The sequence below is a fragment of the Oreochromis aureus genome, linkage group 6 (assembly GCF_013358895.1).
Source record: "Oreochromis aureus strain Israel breed Guangdong linkage group 6, ZZ_aureus, whole genome shotgun sequence".
Taxonomy (NCBI): domain Eukaryota; kingdom Metazoa; phylum Chordata; class Actinopteri; order Cichliformes; family Cichlidae; genus Oreochromis; species Oreochromis aureus.
The window spans coordinates 386,776-413,157 of record NC_052947.1 but is presented as its reverse complement, the minus strand read 5'-3'; the positions used below and the strand labels follow the sequence as shown (position 1 = coordinate 413,157).

The 26,382-nt window shown below is 42.7% G+C and overlaps 1 protein-coding gene across 2 annotated transcripts in view; it reads left to right on the top strand.

Moving 5' to 3' along the window:
* Positions 1 to 26,382, top strand: part of LOC116323730 (atlastin-2-like) — a 49,355-nt gene that overhangs the window by 5,968 nt on the left and 17,005 nt on the right. For both annotated transcript variants that reach the window (XM_039613772.1, XM_031744140.2), the window contains exons 2-8: positions 19,998 to 20,284; positions 21,141 to 21,275; positions 22,957 to 23,061; positions 23,193 to 23,243; positions 24,811 to 24,867; positions 25,155 to 25,247; positions 25,461 to 25,599. In XM_039613772.1, coding sequence (XP_039469706.1) covers positions 19,998 to 20,284; positions 21,141 to 21,275; positions 22,957 to 23,061; positions 23,193 to 23,243; positions 24,811 to 24,867; positions 25,155 to 25,247; positions 25,461 to 25,599 — 867 coding nt within the window. The remainder of the gene's footprint in view (positions 1 to 19,997; positions 20,285 to 21,140; positions 21,276 to 22,956; positions 23,062 to 23,192; positions 23,244 to 24,810; positions 24,868 to 25,154; positions 25,248 to 25,460; positions 25,600 to 26,382) is intronic.

Genomic DNA, 26,382 nt, shown 5'->3' with positions numbered 1-26,382 from the left:
CATGCCAGGATCCATTTGTGGTGAATCGAGTCATAGGCCTTCTCATAATCAATCCAGGCAGTGCACAGGTTGGTGAGCCTGGTCTTGGAGTCTAGCACAACTGTTCTGTCTGCCAGTAGCTTTGCCAATTCCTTTATGTGCCCCCTCTCACGTGTTAAACCATATGCCTATTCATTTTAGCTACTGTGATGCCTGAAAGGAGCTTCCATGGGGTACTGAGGCAGGGTATTGGCCCGTAGTTGGATGGAACTGGACCCTTCTAAGGATTCTTGGGGAACAGGACTGTCCGGCCTTTAGCCATTGTACGTGTCTCTCATCGACTAGCAGCTGCTTCATTTGAAAGAAAGTACTTTATTGATCCCCGTGGGGAAATTCCTCTCTGCATTTAACCCATTCACTCAGTGAAGCAGTGGTCAGCCTTTGGGCGCCCGGGGAGCAGTAGGGACGGTACCTTGCTCAGGGGTACCTCAGGGTAGCTGTTCAGGGGAATTGAACCCCCGACCTTCCGATCATGGGGCCACCACTCTACCTACTGAGCTATCCCTTCCCACTGTTAGATTCTCATGGAGTGCAGTCAGTTTCTTCAGCTAGTAAGAGTGAATCATGTTAGGGCCTGGTGCTGTCTAACTCTTCATACTGGAGACCCTTTTTTGGATGTCTGTGATTGTTACTGGACCCTGTTCAGGTAGGGTTTTGACTTTATGATTTTATGTGTCTGCCTAATGTTTGTATGTGTGTGTACATGTTAACCAAGGCTACCTCGGACATGAGCAAGACACATAACGTCACCTGGATTAACAAGGTCTGCGTCAGGTGTTGAGGAACCAGGACACACAGATGAGAGTGGAACAAGACAAAATAAGTGGGCAAGAGACAAAAATAGTTGGAAGCTGCTACACAAGTAACCCCAGCGGAAAGGGTTACATGAATAGGATGAGGGACCTATGGAATCTTCCATACCCAGCATCCAGATTGATGGGGAAACTAGTAGCTCAGTGTTCCAACATTCGGAAGAAGGAACTGCTCTCACAGCTACAGATTGACGAGGTACCACCCAAATGCTACGGCATTTGGAAGTCAGCCACTTCCTCTATGTGCCGCTGTTACATACCGCGCAGCTGAGAAATAGAAGGCAGGAGAATAAACTAGCTGTTCCCCACAGAACCATCCAAGGTGTACTCTCAGTGGCAGGGGAACAATATGAGAACAGCACCACCAAGGCTGGAGACTGACTAATAATGGAAGAGCATATGAGAGAAGGACGCAACACATAACGGCGATGCTCAGTGGCTTGTAAATCTAAAAGCAGACCACTGCACTATCCCTGAACAGGGTCCAGTAACCATCACAGTGGCAGAAATTTAAGAAAAGGGTCTCCAGTATGAAGAGTTGGACTGCCGCCAAACCCCAACATGGTTCACACACCCACTAGCTGAAGAAGCCAGTAGGTTGTCATGAGCGTCTAACTGCACAAATGAACCAAAGGATCGGTCCAATCCAACCATTGGCTAATAACGTGCGTCAGTACCACCTGGAGGCTTCTGTCAGGCACCATGGCAGCTAAGATGGTAAATGGCCTGTATTTGTATAGCGTTTTACTAGTCCCTAAGGACCCCAAAGCGCTTTGCACATTCAGTCATCCACCCATTCACACACACATTCACACACTGGTGATGCTAAGCTACATTGTAGCCACAGCCACCCTGGGGCGCACTGACAGAGGCGAGGCTGCCAAACACTGGCACCACCGGGCCCTCTGACCACCACCAGTAGGCAACGGGTAAGTGTCTTGCCCAAGGACACAACAACCGAGACTGTCCAAGCCGGGGCTCGAACCGGCAACCTTCCGATTACAAGGCGAACCCCCAACTCTTCAGCCACAATGGACAGACACATGGGTCAAAACATGAGCGGGGCACAGAAAGGAATTGGTAGGAATACCAGAGGAGCAAAACACCAGCTACTGGTAGACAGTAGCTGGTGTTTTGTTATGTTTTCTACAGGAAACATTGGTTGAGTGACTTCAAATTCATATGTTTCATGGGTCATTATTTTAATTGGCTGGAGAAGAGACAGGAGGGTGGCATTTACAGCTGGGTAACTTGAGCAGGTGAGGCAAAGAACAGTTGTGCTAGACTCCAAGACCAGGCTCACCAACCTGTGCACTGCCTGGATTGATTATAAGAAGGCCTATGACTCGATGCACCACAAAAATGGATCCTGGCATGCCTAGAATTGTACAAGATCAACAGGACCCTAAGAGCCTTCATCAGGAACCCAATGCAGATGTGGCAAACAACGCTAGAGGCCAACTTCAAGCCCCTAGCACAAGTCACCATCAAGTGCGGGATCTACCAAGTAGAGCTGGGCGATATAAGATTTTTTTCATATCACGATATGTTTTTTTTCATTTCTGGCGATAACGATATATATCACAATATAGGCCAAATAACTATATTTGTAAGATTTAAATGTGCCGTTGCTCAAGAGTAAAATGTGAAATAATCTGCAGCTTGTTTTGATTTAAATATTTATTTCCCATAATAAGTTCAACAGGGTAGATGTACTTAAGGAACATAAGACTTCAGTTTCAGATAAATAAAGGCAAATATTGCAAACTACACAAAAGGCAGCCGCTAAAGCATTTAAGTTTCAAAATAGAACAAACAAAACAGACTACTAAATTGTCAATTCCACTTAGAAACAAAATTTTAATTCTAAAAATAAATCTTAGTTTGTTTTACAGAAGAACAGACAAAATTGACTAACTTTTGTCAATATCAAATAAACTGAGAACTAAAAGGAAATTCTCAATCTCTCCTTGTTGTATAGCTTAGCTTTTCAAACAGTTTTCTTAACAGTTACTTTAGTCTGACAAAAGCCGAATGACAAATTAGCGCTTTCAGTCAGAGATTGAGCATGCACCAGTTTATTGTATTTCCAGACTTGCTTTCGGCACAATTTACAGTGCGCGCTACTCTGTTTTTTGTCAGACTTGAAATAGCCGAAATACCTTCACACTATGGAACTTCTATGGCCCTTCCGTTCGACAAGCTCTCCGGCATTGGAACCATCATCTGTTTTTTCTTCGGTAACCTTCGCCACGCTCTCGGTTGATTTTTCTCTAGTCGGCAAACTAATTTCCTTCATTACCCGGGCAGCCCGGCTGCAAAAACAAATACACATGTGCGCCTTGGCGCTTGTGCTGTACGTAACAAGTCACGTGACGTGACGCTGCGGCTGTGATTGGTTTGGCTCTGCGCTACTTAATTTGGATTGGCTGTTCTGTTTTTTTTTGTTTTGTTTTGTTTTTTAAGAGGACAAGAGAGATGAGGCCTATCGCAATAGTTTAATTTTTCTATCGAGAAAAAGTTATTTCGCAATACATATCGTTATCGTTTTATCGCCCAGCTCTACTACCAAGGAGATGCTGTCTCCACTTCTGTTCTGCATAGGCCTGAACCCCCTCAGTGAGATCATTACTGATACTGACTAGGGAATGCATATGGCGTTATTTTTGTGCCACTATTCTGAGTGCACGTAAAAGTAATTTGCAGGTGCAAGTGTTGCATTTTGAGGAGAAATTTATTTTGAGCGAAGAAAAGTTAAATTTGAGTGAACCAAAGTCATTGCTGCGTGCAAAAAATGTATTTCAGTGTTTGCTATTATCCATACACACACACACACACACACACACGCACACAATAGTAGCCCCTCTCGCTCAGTTTTTGCATTTGCGCTTGCTTGCAATGTGTTGCTTGCGCTCTCAACATTTCAGCCCGTGCGCGCTCAACTCTTTCTGTACACCGTTATATTTGTGCCACAAAACCAGCCAATCACAGACTTAGATGCGAAAAAATCTGATTGGCTGTTTTGGTCTCCAACCAACTCGAAATGACGAAATGCAATATCCCAGAATCCATTTCGTCCAAAACTCAAACGAGGCAGTGGCGGAGTTTGAAATATTACTCTTTCTGGATCACAAAATAAACTTTTTTCATGCGAGAATGGTGCTGTGTAAACTTCAAATATCTGCTCGATTTATCAAGACATCACATATTTGCATAAGTGCTCTAACGTTTTTGGAGATGCATGTTACCCACCAGCTGACTGGGTGGTCACTCGGGATAAACATAATATATAAGGCTGAACTGACAAAAAATGGCCGACTACACCACCAGGTATTATAGGAAAAACCATAAAGCCTTTGAACTAAAACAAACGCTGTTGTGATAGTGACACTGTCTTGTTTATATATATATATATATATATATATATATCCATAGGTCCCTCATCCTATTCATGTAACCCCTTCCGCCAGGGTTACTTGCGTAGTAGCATTCCAACAACGCCCTGTTTTCATCTCTTGCCCACCGATGCCTTCTTGTTCCAGTAGCCCACTTGTCGTCAGGGTGCCCTGGTTCCTCAACACCTGACGCGGACCTTGTTGATCCGGGCGACGTCCGAGCCGGCATGCCTTCATATTTATCTGTCTCGCTCATGTCTGCGGTAGGCTCACTTAGCATAGGGGGTCTAGCCTTAGGACCCTTACTGGATACAGACGCCCCAGGCAGGAATCGAACTTGCGATCTTCTGCTCCAAAGGCGTGTAGTTGAACCACTACGCTAAGAAACATCCACGAATACATCACGAAGACGGCCCCAACTGACAGCGTGCTCAGTGAATACCTCAGGCAGCAGAAACCCAAGAAAGAGGAGGAAGGCGAGGAACCATCATGGAAGGACAGGCCCCTGCACGGTATGTACCACCGGCAGATAGAGGAGGTGGCTGATATCCAGAAATCCTACCAGTGGCTGGACAAAGCTGGACTGAAAGACAGCACAGAGGCACTAATCATGGCAGCACAAGAACAAGCTCTGAGTACAAGATCCATAGAGGCTGGGGTCTATCACACCAGGCAAGACCCCAGGTGCAGGCTGTGTAAAGATGCCCCAGAGACAATCCAGCACATAACAGCAGGGTGCAAGATGCTAGCAGGCAAGGCATACATGGAACGCCATAACCAAGTGGCCGGCATAGTGTACAGGAACATCTGTGCCGAGTATAACCTGGAAGTCCCGAGGTCAAAATGGGAGATGCCCCAAGGGTGATGGAGAATGACCGAGCTAAGATCCTGTGGGACTTCCAGATGCAGACGGACAAAATGGTGGTGGCTAACCAACCGGACATAGTGGTGGTAGACAAACAGAAGAAGACGGCTGTAGTGATAGATGTAGCGGTTCCGAATGACAGCAATATCAGGAAGAAGGAACACGAGAAGCTGGAGAAATACCAAGGGCTCAGAGAAGAGCTCGAGAGGATGTGGAGGGTGAAGGTAACGGTGGTCCCCGTGGTAATCGGAGCACTAGGTGCGGTGACTCCCAAGCTAGGCGAGTGGCTCCAGCAGATCCCGGGAACAACATCGGAGATCTCTGTCCAGAAGAGCGCAGTCCTGGGAACAGCTAAGATACTGCGCAGGACCCTCAAGCTCCCAGGCCTCTGGTAGAGGACCCGAGCTTGAAGGATAAACCGCCCGCAGGGGCGTGCTGGGTGTTTTATATATCACCTTCATGTTTCCCTCTCACCACATATCCAAACTGATATAATGACCAACAGCTTTTACAGCTGTGGCTCCAGCAAACATCAGCTGATATTAGAAAGTAATATTAAATAAATTCTAACAACCGCTGATCAAGCTTAAACGTGCTGCTGTTGTTTAGCGCGACATCCGCTGGTTTCCTCTTTCTGGCGCAAAGTGGGCGATAAACAAACAAGAGAGACGGGACTTGTGGCAGAAAAGCCGATCAGCTGATCATTGATCAGTTTCATGATTGAAGTAGCAACAGGAGAGGAAGGGGAGAGAAGAATGGGCAATTGTGCAGCAAAGACACAGAATAACTCCAGCTTTGTGTCTTTTTTCATTCTAGCTGAAGTACGGGACGAATCGCGTTCCTTTGCCCCTCAATACGGATGTATTGTAATTGGTCCAGCCCAGAGTTGATCATGACCAATTGGCTAATCCACCACCTTTCATTGTTTATACCATTACAAAAACAAACAAACATAAAAATGAAAAATCACCATCGGCCCACCAGGCAAATGCCAGGCAGTCCAGCTATGCGGTCAGCTAGTGGGTAACAGGCATCTCCGAAAACGTTACAGCACTTATGCAAATATGTGATGTCTTGATAAATCGAGCACCATTCTCACCTGAAAATATCTTAAAAGTTTATTTTGTGATCCAGAAAGAGTAATATTTCAAACTCCGCCACTCTGTGCTCCTCCGCCACTGCCTCGTTTGAGTTTTGGACGAAATGGATTCTGGGATATTGCATTTTGTCATTTCGAGCTAGTTGGAGACCAAAACAGCCAATCAGATTTTTTTGCATCTAAGTCTGTGATTGGCTGGTTTTGTGGCACAAATATAACTGTGTACAGAAAGAGTTGAGTGCACAAGTAACACATTGCGAGCAAGTGCAAATGCAAAAACTGAGCGAGAGGGGCTGCTATCATGTGTGTGTCTGGATAATAGCAAACACTGAAATACATTTTTTTGCACGCAGCAATGACTTTGGTTCACTCAAATTTAGCTTTTCTTCGCTCAAAATAATTTTCTCCTCAAAATGCAACACTTGCACCTGCAAATTACTTTTACGTGCGCTCATAATAGTGGCACAAAAATAACGCCATAAATGCAGCAATCGTCAGGAATTAGGTAAGTGGCTCCAGCAGATCCCTGGAACAACATCTAATATCTCTGTCCAGAAGAGCGCAGTCCTAGAAACGGCAAAGATACTCCGCAGGACCCTCAAGCTCCCAGGCCTCTGGTAGATGACCTGAGCTTGAAGGATAAAGACCGCCCACAGGTTTGAGAGTGGAATGAAAGGGGGATAGAAAGATATGAGAGAGTGAGAGAGATTTTTTTTTTTCTTTCAACTGAGTTTGTTTCAAGTATTCCTGTTTTTTTTTTAAAAAAAAGAAAAAAAAGAAAAAAAAAAAAAGAAGCAAAACAGAAACCCCCCACAGAAAACAGGCTGAATTGTTCTTAATTAGGTGTTGTTCACAAAGTTACATGTTCAGTACTCTGTACATCTTATATCGCTAGAGAGAAGTGATGTGAAGCATTAATATGTTGTCCAGTACTCGGGCAGCAGCTCAAACACTGCTAATAATGTGTGTTTGTGTCTTGTTTTCCTGCTGGTGACTACCATTGAATTCTGTCCACTATATTTCAGATTTGAGAGATACACTTCACATTTTACAGGTTGTAATGATTCTTATCTCCTTGTGATTACAGGAGCTGCCCTCAGATCCAGACCTCACCACCACCCAGAAAACAACAACAGAAAAATCATGTTATTTGTTCACTCTTGATGAACACACTGTTCATGACATGTTGGGTTTGTCCATCTTATTGGCCGAGCAGATAGTGGAGGTCTGAAGATTTCCCTCTGAGGGAGCTGCTGGTGAAGATTAGTCCTGTTTGATCCCTGCGATGAACTTCAGTCCTCCTGATGTCACAAAAATAATCTTTCTCAGTGGGTCAATAGAACATCTGGTACGGGACAGGTGTGATTTATTAAAAAAAGAAAAAAAGCATGAAGCTTCTCCTAACCTTTGGACCCAGAGAACCGCCTTGGCCCTGCCTCCAGGGTGAATCTGTTGATTATGTGGACTCTGGATCATGTTATTAAATTAAAAGAACTAATCACACTTCTGTGAAACCTTCTGCTGCTGTGTTTTTCAATCTAACATTTTATTCAAACAAAGTGCTTTGAGAGTCTGTAATGTATCTACAACTGTTTAAATCTTTATAACACCTAAGTCTTATGTTAAAATCTGAAAGGACTGCATTAAGAGTTAAAAAACAAACAAACTTCAAAACCAAATCTTTTAGATTCTCAGCAGCTGAATAACAGTTGTTGATTATCTCCAAAAGTTGAATCTGTTCATCTGGACGTAGCGTTTTGTGGGAGAAACGTTTCGCCCCTCATCCAAGTGACTTCTTCAGTCTCAGCTGACTGCAGGTTTCCCCAAACCTTATAAACAGTACATTTGCATAATGACTGAAACCAGCCCACTGAAGGAACAATGGGCTGTGAGGTCAGTTCCTTAATCATAATTATGCAAATTCCCATGACCATTGATCAACAATCACTGACCAAAACCCACTGATCAAAGAACACTGATCAATGGCCAGCTCCAAGCTCCAGCCGATCCAGGAGAGAAGGACAACCGCTGCCCAGGCGAAAACCTGTAGTGATCCCATATGTGTCAGGAGTATCGGAACAGTTGAGACGCATTTTTTCTAAACACCGGGTCTCTGTGGCTTTTAAACCCCAAAATACGCTGCGCCAAAAACTGGTCCACCCCAAGGATCGGGTCCCCCGACACAGAGTAACATAGTGTACGCTGTTTAGGAAGGGACGGTGTTTAGAAAAAATGCGTCTCAACTGTTCCGATACTCCTGACACATATGGGATCACTACAGGTTTTCGCCTGGGCAGCGGTTGTCCTTCTCTCCTGGATCGGCTGGAGCTTGGAGCTGGCCATTGATCAGTGTTCTTTGATCAGTGGGTTTTGGTCAGTGATTGTTGATCAATGGTCATGGGAATTTGCATAATTATGATTAAGGAACTGACCTCACAGCCCATTGTTCCTTCAGTGGGCTGGTTTCAGTCATTATGCAAATGTACTGTTTATAAGGTTTGGGGAAACCTGCAGTCAGCTGAGACTGAAGAAGTCACTTGGATGAGTGGCGAAACGTTTCTCCCACAAAACGCTACGTCCAGATGAACAGATTCAACTTTTGGAGATTTACTTTCCTGGATGATTGAGAATGCATCAAGAAGTTGTTGATTATTTTAAAATGAACCCAGAATTGAATTTACACAAGGTCCTGAATAATCATGTCCCATCCTATCTTAATGGCATTATAGTACCATATCACCCCATTAGAGCACTTTGCTCTCAGACTGCTTACTTGTGGTTCCTGCTGTATTTAAAAGTAGAATGGGAGGCAGAGCCTTCAGTTTTCAGGCCCCTCTTCTGTGGAACCAGCTTCCAGTTTGGATTTGGGAGACAGACACTATCTCTACTTTTAAGATTAGACTCAAAATTTTTTTTTTTTTTTTTTTTTTTTTAAAATAAATGTATTGTTAGGACTGGATCAATCAGGTGATCCTGGATATTTCCTTAGTTGCACTGCAATAGGTCTAGGCTGCTGGGAGATTCCCATGAGCAAATGCAGTCAAAACTGTAGAAGAAACAGTGTTTCTTCTTCAGTTGCCCCTCTCATTTTGTTTATACAACTCTCTACATTTCGTTATTATTTATTATAAATCTCTGGCTCTCTTCAACAGCATGTCCTTTTCCTGTCTTCTTCCCCTTATTCCAAACTGGTCAGGGCAGATGGCTGCCCCCTGTGAGCCTGGTTCTGCTGGAGGTGTCTTCCTGTTAAAAGGGAGTTTTTTCCTTTCCACTGTTGTCAAAGCAGTTGCTTATAAGGGGTTGATGAACAAGCTTTTTAGGGTTTTCTCTGTTCTATTATCTGTAGGGTTGTGGGATCTTTACCTTACAATATAAAGCACCATGAGGCAACTGCTGTTTTGATTTGGAACTATCAAAACAGCAGCAGGGCGATCGTGGCTCAAGAGTTGGGAGTTCGCCTTGTAATCGGAAGGTTGCCGGTTCGAGCCCCGGCTCGGACAGTCTCGGTCGTTGTGTCCTTGGGCAAGACGCTTCACCTACCCTACTGCCTACTGGTGTTGGCCAGAAGGGCCGATGGTGCGATATGGCAGCCTCGCTTCTGTCAGCCTGCCCCAGGGCAGCTGTGGCTACAACTGTAGCTTGCCTCCACCAGTGTGTGAATGAATGGGTGGATGACTGGATGGATTTACCATATATAAATAAAACTGAATTGAAATTGGAAAAATGTCTGTGTTTTGGTGGTATTTGATCAATTTGTAATGGGATTGACAATTTGTAATGACAATAAGAACATTGTATGTAAAATTTTTCTTGGAATGCTTCCAATTGTAAAAAATTACCATTGTTATGGTCATGTCATGGTGATTAATAAAAATACCATTTTCATCAAACTATTTCTATATCAAGTGTTTTTCTATTTCTGGTAACGGTTATCTTGTTCCATTGAGTAGAACCATGTAGAGTAAAGTTATGGGTAAACATCATCTTCCACTAATAAAATATTTCTTTGTGGATTTTGGCTAGGTTTACAGATAACTTTGTATCATCAAAGTCACATATTATTGGAAAATCCAGACTCCCCATTTAATAAAAATGTCACAGTAATTTAACTTCCTCAAATGTACCCATTCAGAGTTGAAGTCACAGCTCCAGGGCGCTGATCTTTTAAGTACTTGTGCATTGCAGTCGCAGCACGACTGTGATATTCTCACACACTTTTCAAAGTCTCCCTTTCATCTTTCTTCCATCTTCTCCACCCTCCTGTTATGCTGTGTTTTAATGGTCGCGCTACATTTTTCTTTGTTAGTACTGTGTAGTCTTGGCAGATAGTCAAGGTGATACTCTCCCATGTATTTCTGTAGTATATTGTAGTTCTTAAACCATGTAAGTGTTTCTGTAATATGACACATCAACAATAAAATTAGATGTAGAGCAATTTTTCTAGTCATTGTTATCAATGACAATGTGTAGCTGTGTCAGATCAACAGTTAGCTGTAGAAAGGATGTTACTGATTAGGATTGTGTGATTTGCTTCATAATCTTTGTACTATTACCTTGTGACAATTGCTTGTAAAGTTGGTGTGAACCATTAAGGTAGCCCTGTGCACTGTAACTGTAGTTTTGCAGGCCACTTCACTAATACTGGTAACACACAGATCAGGGAGTTTCTGACTTCCAGCATAATAGAAAATGAAGTAGACTATGAAGAGCTTACTATATTAAGTTATAACATGTGCATCTTTATTACTCTTACTCTTCATGCTTATGGTTCTATTAAATAAAAACTGAATTAAAGGAGGTATTAATTGGCTCACCTATGTTTTTACTCCTCTGTTCTTTGTGCCCTCTACACACTCTTTATTTGCAAACTGGTGAAATAAATCTGTAAAGATGTAGTGGCATTTGAGTCTGTCTGATTACCAGGGGCGATTCTAGGATCAGAGCTTTGGGGGTGCTGAGCACCCAGAGAGCTGCCCAGCCAGGCAAGATAAACTTTACTCGTCACGATGAGACTTCTTCATTGTCTCTGTCAGTCCCTGCATCCTTAAATGTCTCCAGTTGTCCCAAGTTCTCTCTGACTGTCTCCTTGGTGCATTTAAACCCCTGTTCCTCCCTGTCCTCGTCCTCTGTTGTCTTCATCTCTGTTATCAGTCATCATAATTTTACCATCTCTGCTCGTCTGCAAATTTCTTTATTAAATCATAAGATTCTTAAATTCATCAAGTCTCTCTGTGCCTGGGTCCTCATCACAAAACATGACATCACTGTTTTGTACATTTTAACACAATTGAATCCCCACATCTGTGACAGAAAAGCAAAACACTTTTTTTAAGTCTGTAACAAAACCATCAAATCTGATGAAGGTTATTTAAATGCTGCTGAAGACTACTACTGCAAACGAAGAATGGATTGGAATTTAAAAAAAAATACATATCCTAACCTTGATTACTGTGGGAGAATAATGAATGATGCACATAGTGAGTAAAAAGTAAACTGAGTGCATTTTTTGGACAGAGATTCACTTTTAATGTGTACAGGGCTCGCAAAATCGCTAGCCCGACGTCCCGGGGCTAGCGATTTTTCCAGTCGGGCTACCAAAATCTATCTCAGCCCTGCCCGTCGGGCTATCATAGGACGGGAAAATATATGTCAATGCTTTTGCATTCTTTCGAAAATGTAGCTGAGTAATTATCTCATTGGCATCGATGAGCCACTGTCAATATACGACATATTGAAATCGCGTTTGAATTTGTGCTTGTTTTTTGCTTTCACTTTCACTTTGCGATCGCGCGAACGGTGTGTAGAGAGCGGCAGCACTGATTGGTGAGTGACGATTAATTGCGCACCAATTCCTCTGACATCGTCTTATCACTCATTAGCTTACTATTCAAACGCGACAAGTGAAATCTCCCACAGCAAGCTTAAACATGTAAGAGGTTGATTGCGCAGAGAATCGCTGACCGTTATGTAAGTACCTGTGTAAAAGCAGCAGGATTTACGCCGGTATTTTAGTTCTGCTGAGCCAAATAAGACAGGTCAGGGTGAAGAAGGGGCAGCCAAATAAAAGCCTACCACAAAACGGAAAAGTTATGACAAATCAGACTATGAGGCAAAAAGAAAGCTCAGATTTTTTGGTTTCATGGACAAAAGAATTTCTGTGGCTGGAATATGACGAGCTAAATAACATCATGTTCTGCCGGGTGTGTCGTGAGTTTCATTTCATTTGAGTCGACAAGCGCCTTTGTAACTGGGACCAGTAATTTGAAGAAAGACCCCATCAGAACCCATGAGAAATGCAAGAAATGCATTATTGCTCAGTCTGCAATATCTTTCCCAGAACAAACAGCAATTGCAAAAAACATACTAAAAATAAACCAAGCACAAGAAGAAGTCCTGAAAAATCTTTCAAAAGCGTACTATGTTGCAAAGAGTTAACTACCATTGTCAAAATTTAGCAGTTTTTGCAAACTTCAAAAAGCAAATGGCCTCGATCTTGGTTCCACTTACCCCTTACCCTTGACTTCAGTGGAAATTTCAGATTCAGGATCTGACACAGACTGATTCATGTTCTACACAGTTCTTACAAGTTCATAGAAATTTCTGTTCAATTAGAAACAAGTATTTGAGTTGATGATTGTAATTTTTATACAGTTGTTGTGATTTGTATTTTAACAACTTTCTGATTAATTTTTGTTTCCGTTACAATATTATACTTTAATGTATAATATTGTAAAGGAAACAAAACATTAAAAAATTGCTCTATTTTTTTTTCGGGCTACTTAAATTTATTTTGGGCTACCAAAAACTGAAGAGTGCCTGCCCGAAGGGCTAGCAGAGATTTTGAAATTTTGCGAGCCTTGGTGTATGTATAATACAATACAGATACATAAAAAATACACTCCAAAAATAGAAGAGTCCTTGAAATGTACAAAATACTATTTAAAAAATTGAAAAATGGAGACACCTTGGCCTATGGTACAATGTATACAATGTATGAAAGGATCTTTACTGCAGATACTACTATGGCTCTGCAGATTTTTTTCTTTTCTTTTAACCTATGTTGCCTCACCTTGAGGTTGGCAAATCTGTCTATCACATTTTGGTGGTCAAGTCTCTCAAGCATCTCTTTCTCAACTGACATCACAGCCAGGTGCTGGAGTCTGCTTTGACCCATGGTCCTTCTCAGCCAGGTATGGAGCTGACGCAAGACACTAAAAGACCTCTCACAGCTACAGCTGCTAACTGGGTTTGTTAGGGCAACCCGAATAACAGTTTTCAGTGTGGGGAAGATCTGATTATCCAGAAGATTGTACAATGTTAACATATCTGGAATGGCACCAGCCTCACTCTTGAGCTTCAAAAAGGTTTTGGCAACCGTGACTTCCTCTGACTGAAGTTCAATATGGTAATGCAGTGCCAGGGCTGACAACCCAGTTTGTTTTGCAGATTCTGTATAGCAGCTTTAATATAGGGAGAACACAACTTTCAGATTGCATGAGTAAAATTAGTTTTTTTTTTTTTATTTGCCAGTTTAACAGCTTCTGTTTTGCCTGTCACTATTCCCTGTCTGTTTTCTTACCTGGTTCTTCCTGACCTTGTACTTTCTCCTCATGTTCCCCTCTTTCCTCTCTCCCTCTTTGGACTGACAATCATACACACATAGATTGTATTCAATTAGATTTTTTTTTTTTTTTAAACTATTAAGCTCACTAATAAAAAAGTCCTCTCTTAGTGTACTTTCAACCAAAAGGCAAATAACCAAACCACATGTACATCTAATAAAAGATATAAATATTGAAACACTGATCCAACATTATACATCAACATTATACATCAAGATGGCGGCGCGCACAGACGCAGCGGCTCACTGCTCCTCACGTTCGGTGTTTTGTTTTTTACTTTTTCTACGTGTATCTGTTTGGATGAGTGTGTTTTTTATTATTATACATCGAGTAGAGTCCACCTACAGTCGTCAGGACCTTCTGAGCTTGGGATTACGCTGTGCAAGTAGCATTACATCAGACTACCACAACTTTCACAGCATTCCGGAGGACATAATGAGAGCTCCAGGGTCTCCGTGGTTGGTTCTTCCCAGCCGCAAGACAAAGAGGAAACGTAAACAAAGGAGGCAAAAGCGTGGCTGCAGGGCGGGCCCACTAGCACGGCTAAAGAAACAGCCATTTAAGCCACCGCTTCCGAGTATTTTCCTCTCCAACGTCAGGTCCATAACCAACAAAATCGACGAACTGAGATTACAGATTGCAGTCAACAAGTGTGTACGGGACAGCAGCATAATATTACTCACAGAGACTTGGCTGCAGCCATCAATTCCGGACTCAGCTATTGAGCTAGCAGGCTGCACGGTCCACCGTCACGACAGGAGCGGCCACTCCGGTAAGAACAAAGGAGGGGTTTATGCATCTACACCAATGACAGCTGGTGCAACAACACAAAGACTGTAGACAGCCATTGTTCCCCGGATTGGAATATTTGACTGTGAAGTGCAGACCCGTCTACCTACCTCGCGAGTTTACTGTTGTCATGGTAACGGCCGTGTATGTACCACCCGATGCTAACGCTAACTCGGCCATGGAGGAGCTGCACAAGACAATAAGCAATCAGCAGAATTCCCACCCAAACGCAGTGCACATTATAGCGGGGGACTTCAACCATGCTGACTTAAGGTCAGTATTCCCCAGATTTGAACAGCATATTAAATGTGCAACGAGGGGGAAAAACACACTGGATAAAGCATACAGCAACATCCAAAAAGGCTACAGAGCAACCCCTCTTCCACATCTAGGTTTGTCAGACCACATGTCCATGCTGCTGATCCCTGCATACACTCCAGTTAGGAGAAGAGCCCCCCCAGTCACAAAAATTGTGAAAACCTGGCCAGAAGGTGCATCACATCAGCTGCAGGACTGTTTTGAAAACACGGACTGGAGTGTGTTTGAACATCAGGACCTTGAAGAGCACACAACATCAGTGCTCTCATATATTAACTTCTGTGTCAACAGTGTCACTGTGGACAAACGTCTCCGGTGTATTCCAACCAGAAACCCTGGATGACTAAAGAGGTCCAGGTCCTGCTGAAGCAACGTGGCCGCCGCTTTTAGATCCGGTGATGGTATGCAGTACAGTGCAGCCAGATCTGAGCTGAAAAGAAGCATCAGAGAAGCCAAGGCAGTGTACAAGAGAAGGATCGAAGACCACTTCAGCAATAACAACTCACGACAGGTATGGCAGGGAGTTCAGCACTTAACCAACTACAAACCTTGCAATACCACGTTGACTGAGGGTAACGCGGCGCTTGCGGAGGAGCTGAACCACTTCTTCGCACGCTTTGAGACGAAGGGACCAGAGGCAGCAGCAGCAAAAACATCAGAAAGCAGCAGCAGCCCAAGCCTAAAAGTGCAGGAATATGAGGTGAGGCGCACACTGAGGGCAGTGAACCCCAGGAAGGCCGCCGGACCAGATGGGGTAACCGCAAGGGTCCTTAAAGAGTGTGCAGACCAGCTGGCTGGGGTCTTTACTAAGATCTTCAACACTTCACTGTCCCAGTCCTGCATCCCACCGTGCCTAAAGTCAGCCACAATTGTCCCACTGCCAAAGCGTACTAACATTAGCAGCCTCAACGACTACCGACCAGTTGCTCTAACACCTGTTATAATGAAGTGCTTTGAGAAACTGGTCCGACGTCACATCATGTCCTGCTTGCCACCCACACTCGACCCGCTCCAGTTTGCATACAGAGCTAACAGATCAACTGAAGACGCCATTATTACAACGCTCCACACCACCATCTCTCACCTGGAAGTGCAGGGCTGTTACACCAGACTGCTCTTTGTTGACTTTAGCTCTGCTTTCAATACGATACTCCCGGACAGACTAATAGTTAAACTGCTGGAAATCGGACTTCCTTCTACCACCTGCCGCTGGATCAGAGACTTCCTCTCAGACCGTGTACAGAGAGTTAGAGTGGGGCCTCATCTTTCCTCAGCCCTCAGCCTTAACACCGGCTCCCCACAAGGCTGTGTACTGAGTCCCCTACTGTACACTCTGTACACACATGACTGTGTTAGTACCCACCCAGACAACGCAGTCATCAAGTTTGCAGATGATACCACCGTGGTGGGGCTCATCTCAGTGGGAGATGAGTCGGCGTACAGAGCTGAAGTTCAGAGGCTGTCAGATTGGTGTGTAGATAACAACCTGGACCTCACTACCAACAAGACAAAAGAACTTGTTGTTGATTTCAGAAGGAGGAAGTCTGAGCTGCAGCCTGTCAGCATCAACGGGGAGTGTGTGGAAAGGGTCTCCAGTTTCAAGTTTCTGGGTGTGCACATAGACACAGACCTCCAATGGAGCTCTAACACCTCTGCGGTTTTAAAGAAGGCCCAACAGCGTCTCCACTTTCTGAGAATCCTCAGAAAATGGACCTGAAGAAGGAGCTGCTGACCGTCTTCTACCGCTGCTCCATTGAAAGTGTGCTGACATATTGCATCAGTGTGTGGTTCTCCAGCTGCACCGCAGCACACAGAAAAGGCACTCCAGAGGGTCATCAACATGGCCCAAAAATCATTGGACATCCTCTTCCCTCCCTGAAGGACCTGTACAGCACTCGCTGTCTCAAGAGGGCACGCAGCATCCTCACGGGACTGCACACACCCAGGACACCGGGTGTTTAAGCTGCTGCCGTCTGGCAGGAGGTTCAGGCTGCTGAGGTCCCGAACGAATAGACTCAAGGACAGCTTTTACAACAGGGCAATAGCCCTAGTCAATGCAAATAGCTAAACTTGACTGGCTACCTACCTGGACTTACCGTTAACAACGGTAAAAACAGTAATAATAATAATAATATTTATATTTATAACAAGGTGCAATAATAATTAATGTGCAATAATAACAGTAATACAAATACACTTCTTCTTCTTCTTCTTTTTAACTAAGTTATTATACTGTGTTGTGTTGTTTGTGTTATGTTGTGATGTGTGTCGTGTCGTGTCATGTTGTGTTGTGTTACATGGTTGGTTGTTGCCGACGTAGGACAGTTTTCCAATTTCATTGTACTAGTGTACTATGTATGACTGTGCAATGACAATAAAGAGTTATCTTATCTTATCTTATCTTATCTTATTATCCTTTATTGATGGATCATTTGATCTGACACTTACCTGAATGTGGCTCCTTTTTTTGAAAAAACTTCCTCATATCCATTATGAACCTGACTGTCTCTCTGTACACACACACACACACACACACAACAGGAGTTATAAGGTTAATGGGCATCCAGTCAGTTAGCTGTTAGTACCTTGCGTTCAATATCGGCACATATGACAAAATAACCAGCTTCTCTCATTACATTTCAAACAGGACAGTGGTAACAACAGTAGGCTACGGATAATGTTAAGTTTTAGATTATAGGCTATATAAATTTCAATGGGAGCAACAGGACGGTCAAATATCGCTGATTTTACTACAGAGCAGGACGGAGCGAACATAGTCGGGAAACACGTTTTCAACACAGCAGGTTACCTGGGTGTAATGTTTTTCAGCTAAAAAGAAACATGGTCTGACTCCTACCTAACTATATAAAGAGTAACTGAAGGTTAAATGCAGCTAACATGTCCTGTTTTAAGCCAGGCGCTTATCTCCGCTCTGCTGTGTCTCAGCCACTATCGCTCTGGCAGCAAGGGTGCTGGAGCCAGAGTAGGGGCGAGGCGAGCTGGAACAAACCATTTTGGGAGGGGAGAGGGGTTATCTATACTTTTGTTGTTAAAATGTTCCATGTCAATTAAGTACTGTATGCTTTTTATAGTTTTAGTAGCGTGTCCCACAAACAGCAAATATTGTCAAAAAAAGTAAGAAATCTTTGGGGGTGCTTTGATTCATTTTGGGGGTGCTGAAGCACCCCCAAAAATGGGCTAAAATCGCCCCTGCTGATTACCTATTGTCTCTCCTGTTTATTTTTGCAGTCATTATTATATATGTTTAGCACCCACTAACATCTATTTAATCTATTCCTAATCTATCTATTCCTTTCTATTTCTTATTTATTTGCTTTATAAGTACATTTGGGTTGACTTTGCATTGAGTGATGAGTTTCATTATCACCCCAACCGGTCGCAGCAGATGGCCGCCCCTCTCTGAGCCTGGTTCTGCCGGAGGTTTCTTCCTGTTAAAAGGGAGTTTTTCCTTCCCACTGTCGCCAAAGTGCTTGCTCATAGGGGCTCATTTGATTGTTGGGTTTTTCTCTGTATGTATTATTGTAGGGTCTACCTTACAATATAAAGTGCCTTGAGGCGACTGTTGTTGTGATTTGGCGCTATATCAATAAAATTGAATTGAATTGAATTATCCAAGTCAAAAACAATAGAAATGGTCTCTCATATAATAACAGGATCAATGTAGCTGCCACCCACCCCTCCAAACTCCACACTGATTTTTAAAGAATCTAGAAGTGAGTATAATTTATCTAAGCACTCACAACCAACTGTTTCACAAGTGATGGTTATATTAAATTACTAAAAAGTCATGTTATATTTAACAGCAATTTGCATGAATATTGAGACAGTTCCTACTGAAAACGACATTTTTTGCTACAAATTAGGGCTGCCACGATTAGTCGACTAGTCACGATTACGTCGACTATCAAAATCGTCGACGACTAATTTAATAGTCGACGCATCGTTTGAAGCTTTGTAAGATCACAAAAGACGCAGGAATAAGTAGTAGGATTTGAGAGTGTAATAACGGACTGAAACAGAAGATGGCAGCACTGCATGTACAAGGATGCCAGCTGCTGTTAAAGGCAAAAGAAGAAGAAGCTGTGTCCCAGAATTCATAGCGCGGCCCTGCTCAGTTTCCAGCAATGGCGGCTGCTAGTTAGTTTTAATATTACTCTTATTATTCTTTCTGGGTCACAAAATAAACGTCTAACATGTTTTCAGGCGAGAATGTAGCTGTGTAAACTTCAAATATCTGCTCAGTTTATCAAGACACCACATATTTTCAAAAGCGCTCAGACGTTTTCGGAGACGTCTGTTACCCACCAGCTCGATAGCTAGCCGGGGTTCTAGGCTCACTAGAGCCGGTGAGAACACCGGACTCCAGGCAAATCGTTTTCAAACCCACCGCTGTCTTTCACTACTCAGGTTAAACATGATATATAAGTCACTTAGATAACTTAAAAATGTTATTGTTTGGCTTTTTTTAGTATTTTATTTGTTCCTGGGTAAATCGGTTTGGCTGAGATTAAAGTTATAGTTTTACACAGCTGAATAAACATCAAGCAAACAACTGATTATCAGAAGTGTGAGATGCTTGAGAACATACTTCGGTGTCCTGTTATATTTTAGATAGCAACGAGCAGACGGCTGAGTTTATTAAACTCCACCGAAACAATCTGCAGATTTCATTAAAATGTCATAAACTATCATCTTGTCTTTATTTTTAGTTAGCACATACCTTAAACACTTAAAGCTGTAAGCTAATGATAGTTATTTAAGAGCAGATGCATACTGGTGCAATAAGCTGTACGTTTTACGTCCAATGGATGCATGATTTGATTAGTCGACTAATCACAAAAATAATCGGTGACTAGTCGACTATCAAAATAATCGTTTGTGGCAGCCCTACTACAAATGACAATTGATAATAAGAACACAGGCTGTAAATCCCTTTATCTGGCAAGTTATTGCTTCGTGCCAGTGAACAATCATGACCAATCATTTCTGCATTCTGAGCCTTCAGCCACATTTTAAGCATACTTTTCCCCCTCTCAGGTGGCCACAGTTTTAAATTATGCGCATCCCAGATAAGGTGTGAAGAGGAGGACTATGACCTGCTGGAGAAGGAAGAGGAGGAGGAAGTGGGCGTGCCCCAGCCTGTGCAGATTGTAGTGGCAAATGAGGAGCAGCATTCATTCTTCCTGCAGGAGCAGGTGCTGGAGCGGCTGCTGCTGCAGAAGAAGGTCCAGGACCTCCATGTGGTTGTCGTCTCTGTGGCTGGAGCTTTTCGCAAGGGCAAATCCTTCCTGCTCGACTTTATGCTTCGTTACATGTACAAACAGGTAACCTGTCAAGTTCTATGAAATTCAGATTGTTAGTTTCAGCATAATCCTGCTGACAAACATCACCAAATACATCCATTGACCTCAACTCTCATCTTGGTGGAGCAGTCAAAAAAACCACTGAATGGCCCCGCTCTGGCAAAATACAAATGCAAACTATACACCATGATAATGAGCTTACGGAAGCTGGTTTTCCTGAATTAATCATTAATTTCAGAATTGGCTTGTTGTAACGCGAGAACGAGATACTTAAACTCCTGCACTTGGGGCATCAGCTTGTTTCTCACTCGAAGTGGCCCTTTTTTTATTGAGGACCATAACTTCTAACTTGGAGGTGCCAATACTCATTCCTGCCACTTCACTCAGCTGCAATGCAACCTTCTCCAGTACAAGCTGGATGTCACGTGCTCAGAAAAGATTCTAAGGCCACCAAGGTGAAAGCTTTCTGCCACTTGGCTACACCTATTCCTGAAGCACCCCCTACAAGATAACTCCTAGGGATGTGGTCAAATGCCTTCTCAACCACAAAACGCAGACGCAAGCCTGAGGAGAGCCCCCCCCCCCCAAACACACACAGGAGGGATAATTGTGCGTTAAAGTGGATTTTAGGCCTACGCGGTGCCATCTCTGTGTATTACACATCTAACCATTAGCACTGGGTGAAAAATGCAAGTATCTATATTTAATACTTTTGCTGTTCATAAATGGATTTGTACACTGTAAGGCAAAAATTAAGAGACTAAAGTTTGAATTGACTCCGATATTTCTGGAGAAACTGCATAAACAAAAGGCTTTCCACATGTTTGCGTGTGAGTTTGGAATGCAGTTTGTTAGCTATACTCTTGTGATCTTCCAGTCATCTGATTCGTGGCTCGGTGGTGAGGAGGAACCTCTGACCGGCTTCACCTGGCGGGGTGGTTGTGAACGGGAGACCACGGGCATCCAGGCGTGGAGCGATGTGTTTGTAATGGAGAAACCAGATCACAGCAAGGTCTGTGTCACAGCATCTTCTAGGCTGTTCCTTTTAAAATGTGGTGTGGATATGTGTGTATATGTGTATAGCGTGAAAAAATGTTTCATCCCGTACTGATGTTTTTTTTTCGTTAACTTACATTTGTCAGATCATCAAACAAATTTAAATATTCAACAAAGTTGACACAAGTAAAAACATAAATGTGTTTTTTAAATGAAGGCATTTATTATTCAGGGGAAAATACAGACCTAAATGACCCTGTCTGACACACTTGTGACAGCCATTATTCACAAATGCTGAAAAATGGAACATTGGTAAACCTTCCCAGGAGTGGCTGGACAAAAAACGAAACAAAGTTGCCCCAAGAGCTCAGTAACGACTCACAAAAGACTCCAGCACAACATCCAAAGAAGGTCTGACTTGACTCAGTTACTGTCAGTGATACCGCAATGACATCAGAATGTCAATCGGACTGTAGTGTAGTATAGCCGGATGGTAACAAAGACAGGGAAGGTATTCCAAACTGATGGAATTGCATTACGAGAAGGCAGCATAGCAGACATCGAGGGCAGCTACAGGCACCTGGGAATCTCATAGGGAAATGGGAATCACGAAGCTAGGAAAGCTGCAACCACCAAGTACCACCCAAGTGTAAGGCAAGTCCTGAGGAATCAGCTTCATAGGAAGAACAAGATCTGGGCAATCTACACCTACGCCCTGCCAGTGATTAGTTACCCTGCTGGGATAATGAGCTGGCCATAATAAGAATCTACTGACATCAAGACAAGGATGCTCCTGACCATGCATTGAGGGTTTCACCACAAATCCAGCACCCTGAGACTGTACACTAAGCAAAAGGAAGGAGGCCGAACACTAGTGAGTGTCAGAACCACTGTCCAGGATGAGACAACAAACATCCATGAGTATGGATGGATGGCCACAACTGGCTGCAGGCTTAGTGAATACCTCAAGCATCAGAAACCCAAGACGGAAGAGGAGTAAGGAGAAGATGTAAGGATGATGGAAGGACAGGCCACTACTTTGTATGTACCATTGTCAGAAGAAGTGGCTGACAACCTGTCAGTGGCTGGACAAAACTGGACTGAAAGACCGCACAGAGACGCTAATCATGGCAGCACAGGAACAAGCCATAAGTACACGATCCATAGAGGCTAGGGTCTAACACACTAGGCAAGACCCCAGGTGCAGAATGTGTGAAGATGCCCCTGAGACAATCCAGCACATAACAGCAGGGTTCAAGATGCTAGCAGACAGGGCATACATGGAATGCTATAACCCAGCAGGCATAGTATACAGGAAGACCTGTGCTGAGTATGGCCTGGAAGTCTCGAAGTCAAAATGAGACTTGCCCACTAGGGTTGTCGAGAATGACAGAGCTAAGATCCTGTGGGACTACCAGATACAGACAGCCAAACTGGTGATGGCTAACCAACCGTACATAATAGTCATGGACAAGCAGAGGAAGACGGCTGTAGTGATTGATGTAGGTATACCAAGTGATATCAGGGGGCTGAGAGAAGAACTCAAGAAGATGTCGAGGCTGAAGGCAACAGTGGTCCTAGTGGTAACCGGAGTACTCGTTGCAGTGACACTGGAAAGACACGGAAATTAAAAAAAAAAAAAAATATTTGTATGTATGTGGTGTGTATGTTTTTATTTTTACATTATTTTTCCACAGGTTGCAGTTCTGCTAATAGACACGCAGGGGGCATTTGACAGCCAGTCTACCGTTAAAGACTGTGCCACACTATTTGCCTTGAGCACCATGACCAGCTCTGTGCAGGTCAGTCATCTTTTTTATTTCTAGTATATTCTAGTTGTCACATAAGAAACTCTTTCATTCATCGTGTAGTATAACAATAGAATATACGCTTTTATCTAGAAATTATGGCATCAACATTATGTGTGTTTCAGGTGTACAACCTTTCCCAGAATGTTCAGGAAGATGACCTTCAGCATCTCCAGGTCAGTATCAGCCTACGAGACAGCTTTACTATTTCTAGACTAAACCCTATAGCATAAACCCAGTTATTTATGTTATTTATTATGTTAAGTTATTTCAGCAACAACTTAAATGCATCAAATTAGGGCTGTAATGATTTGAGTAATTCAAATAATTTGATTATAAAAAAATACTTGACAGAGCTGTGTGTGAAACGATGCAAATGCGAGCGTGGGGTGTACTAGGCCATATTTATTTAAAGGCTTTCATAAAAACTTTTTACGTTGAAAGTGAAATAATATCAAATGTTGTTGTCATTTAAATTGCATTAATATTTAAACATATAAAAGCTTTTTTCACAAGCCAATAAAAAAGTATGGTTCAGTAAACCTGAGGGTCGTTAGATTCGACACTGAACTGTTATCAATATCATTTAACATCTACACATCAGCAGCACAAAAACCTTGCGTCAAAGCACAGGGTAGACTTCAGAATGCTCAATTTTCCTTATTGCAGCCACCACATTCCTTTAAAGTTCTTTAAAGGCTTGAAGACACAAACTCACTCATTCCCTGCACACTTAAACTTGCAGACACACATGCACAAAAACTCATAATATGAACACACACCCTTTCAGACCTCTTTTTTTCAAAGCTGCCTTTCAGAACTCTGATTAAAAGATGGAATAATCAAGAGATTACTCGATTACTAACATAATCAATAGCTGCAGCCCTACAGCATATCCACACATGCAATGGACAAGCAGTTTATGAAAGCTGTAGTCTCTCTAAACAAGATAAGTAAAGGTCAAATTTTGCTGTGACAAGACACAAAATGAAAAAAATAATTGTTTAGCACTCTTTTAAAAAATAACTAGAACAGCATGAGTAATGGCCCAGAAAGGTTAGTTTTTTATGTGCTTCTTTTCTCTTACCCTCTCTGCCCCCCACCTATTGAAAGACTAGTTGGCTTCAGAGTTGCCACTGTTGAATATAGAACAGAGGCCTAAGGCACTGCGTAGGGCCATTGTTAGGGTGTACGTAGAAAATGACTGTTTCATCACTGTTCAGGTGATGTGTTTTGGCCTTTCTCTTCCTATTACCATTTAGGCATAATAAGCAGTGTTCTTCTTGTCTAAACTGGGAGAACACCTTCAAGTTGATTTGTTATCCATGTAGCTGAAGAACTCCATATTAAGTTTTTTTTTTTTTTCTGATCTGACATGTGGCCATATGAGGGAGAAAGCAGCTCAGAGTGAAAGTGTGAGAGAAATCAATTGAAGCTAGATTTCTCTTCCCAACTGCACGTAGCGTGCATAGTTGTTATCAAGGAGTGACACGGAAAAGTTAGCTACCTCTGGATTTTTGTGGAGTCTGTTGTGTTTTGTCCCTTCGTACCAGAAGTTTATATTTGCCCACATATTTCTGAACAGGTCAGATTGTTATTCTTGATGTTAAAACGGGCCTTGACAAATAGCATTAAGCATCGCTAATCGAACAATCAGATATGCAAAGAATTTTTCCTGTACTCTGCGATATTTTATAGCTGCTATTGTTTTCTAGGCTTTTTTTGCTTGTTTTGTCTCCTCAGCTCTTCACTGAATATGGACGACTGGCCATGGAGGAAGTCTATGAGAAACCCTTTCAGGTCTGCCATACTATGGTCATTGTCCTTAAAATATGATAAGGGAGGTTTCTTTTAATTTTAAAGCAAGCTTTGTCTTGTTGTACAAGTACTTGTAAAGTCATGAAAGGAAAACATTTTGTCTTCATGTCTGTTCCTGGTCAAAGCTCCTAACACTCTTTTTCTTCGTACCAGCACATACTGCTTGAGTTTTAACTGTTGCACACTCTTATCCATTTCTAGATGTTCTTCACCTGAAAGTCACACACTGATGTCCATGCTGAATAATAATTTAAATCTTGTTTTTTAAGAGACTGATGTTCCTAATCAGAGATTGGAGTTACCCTTATGAACATCCATATGGCCTGGAGGGAGGGCGGAGCTTCTTGGATAAACGATTGCAGGTGAGTTGAATAATTAAACCCTAACAGCCTGACTTATTAGATCCACAAAGTCAGGTGGCAGTGGATGTAAAGCAGGTTGAAACTGCCTACCTACTACAGTATAGAGGCAATCTTCCGTCGAACATCTCCACAGTTTTTTACCTTTCACATTGTTTTGATTTGTTTTAAGTGCAGTAAATCAGATATTAATTGAAGTGCCTGACTTGTGCTCAGGTGAAACAGAACCAACACGAGGAGCTCCAGAATGTCCGCAGACACATCCACTCCTGCTTCTCCAAAATCAGCTGTTTCTTGTTGCCTCACCCTGGCCTCAAGGTGGCCACCAATCCTCATTTCGATGGGCGGCTCACAGGTATAACAGAACTTGTAATAGCAAAGGTCAGTTCATCTTCAGTTCATGCGTATGTTCTCTTCCTCACCCCTTGGAGGGTGGTATTTCTCTGTTCCTCAAGCTGGCCCCTCTCCCGATTATGGATGCTCCTGGATTGTTGCTCTGGCACTAACTAATCCTTGCCCTCCCTTTTTCTATTGCTCATCGAGCCTCAGGATGCTTGGCTTTGGGTGGAGACCTGAGCATTGTGAGGAGTTTTTGTGTTTTGACATCAATAGCGTGGCCACCTTATTATTCAAGCTGTGCTGTAGCCTCTGAATGTTCTGCGCAATAGATTGATATTTACATCAAAAGCTGTGTTCAAGAAATAGCATAATCACAAGTAAATCTGTCCATCTGTGCAGGTATTGATGATCACTTGTGCAAGTATATTTTCGTGCACAGAACTTGGCAGCCATGTGCACAAAAAAGCCAACTCACACAAGTGACTAGTTTATGAGTGCTGCTCCATCATGCTCTTGATGGTAACTCTCTGTTCTTGAAACCAAGTCAAGCTCGCTCAAATCACCTGAGTTTTGACTGTATGGAAGCCCAAAAAAAAGGGTTCCTAATGTGATTGTTCACTTTGGACAGTTAAGGTTACTGCATTAAGTTACACTGTGGAAGCAACATAAGAACTGTTTTAAACCACTGTCTATGTACCATTTACAATTTTGAAAATGACTTTTGCCAAATTAACTATCAGCAGTTATTGTTTGTAGTGTAGCAGTGGAAATAATGAAAAGTGTCATAGGTGTCAGTATT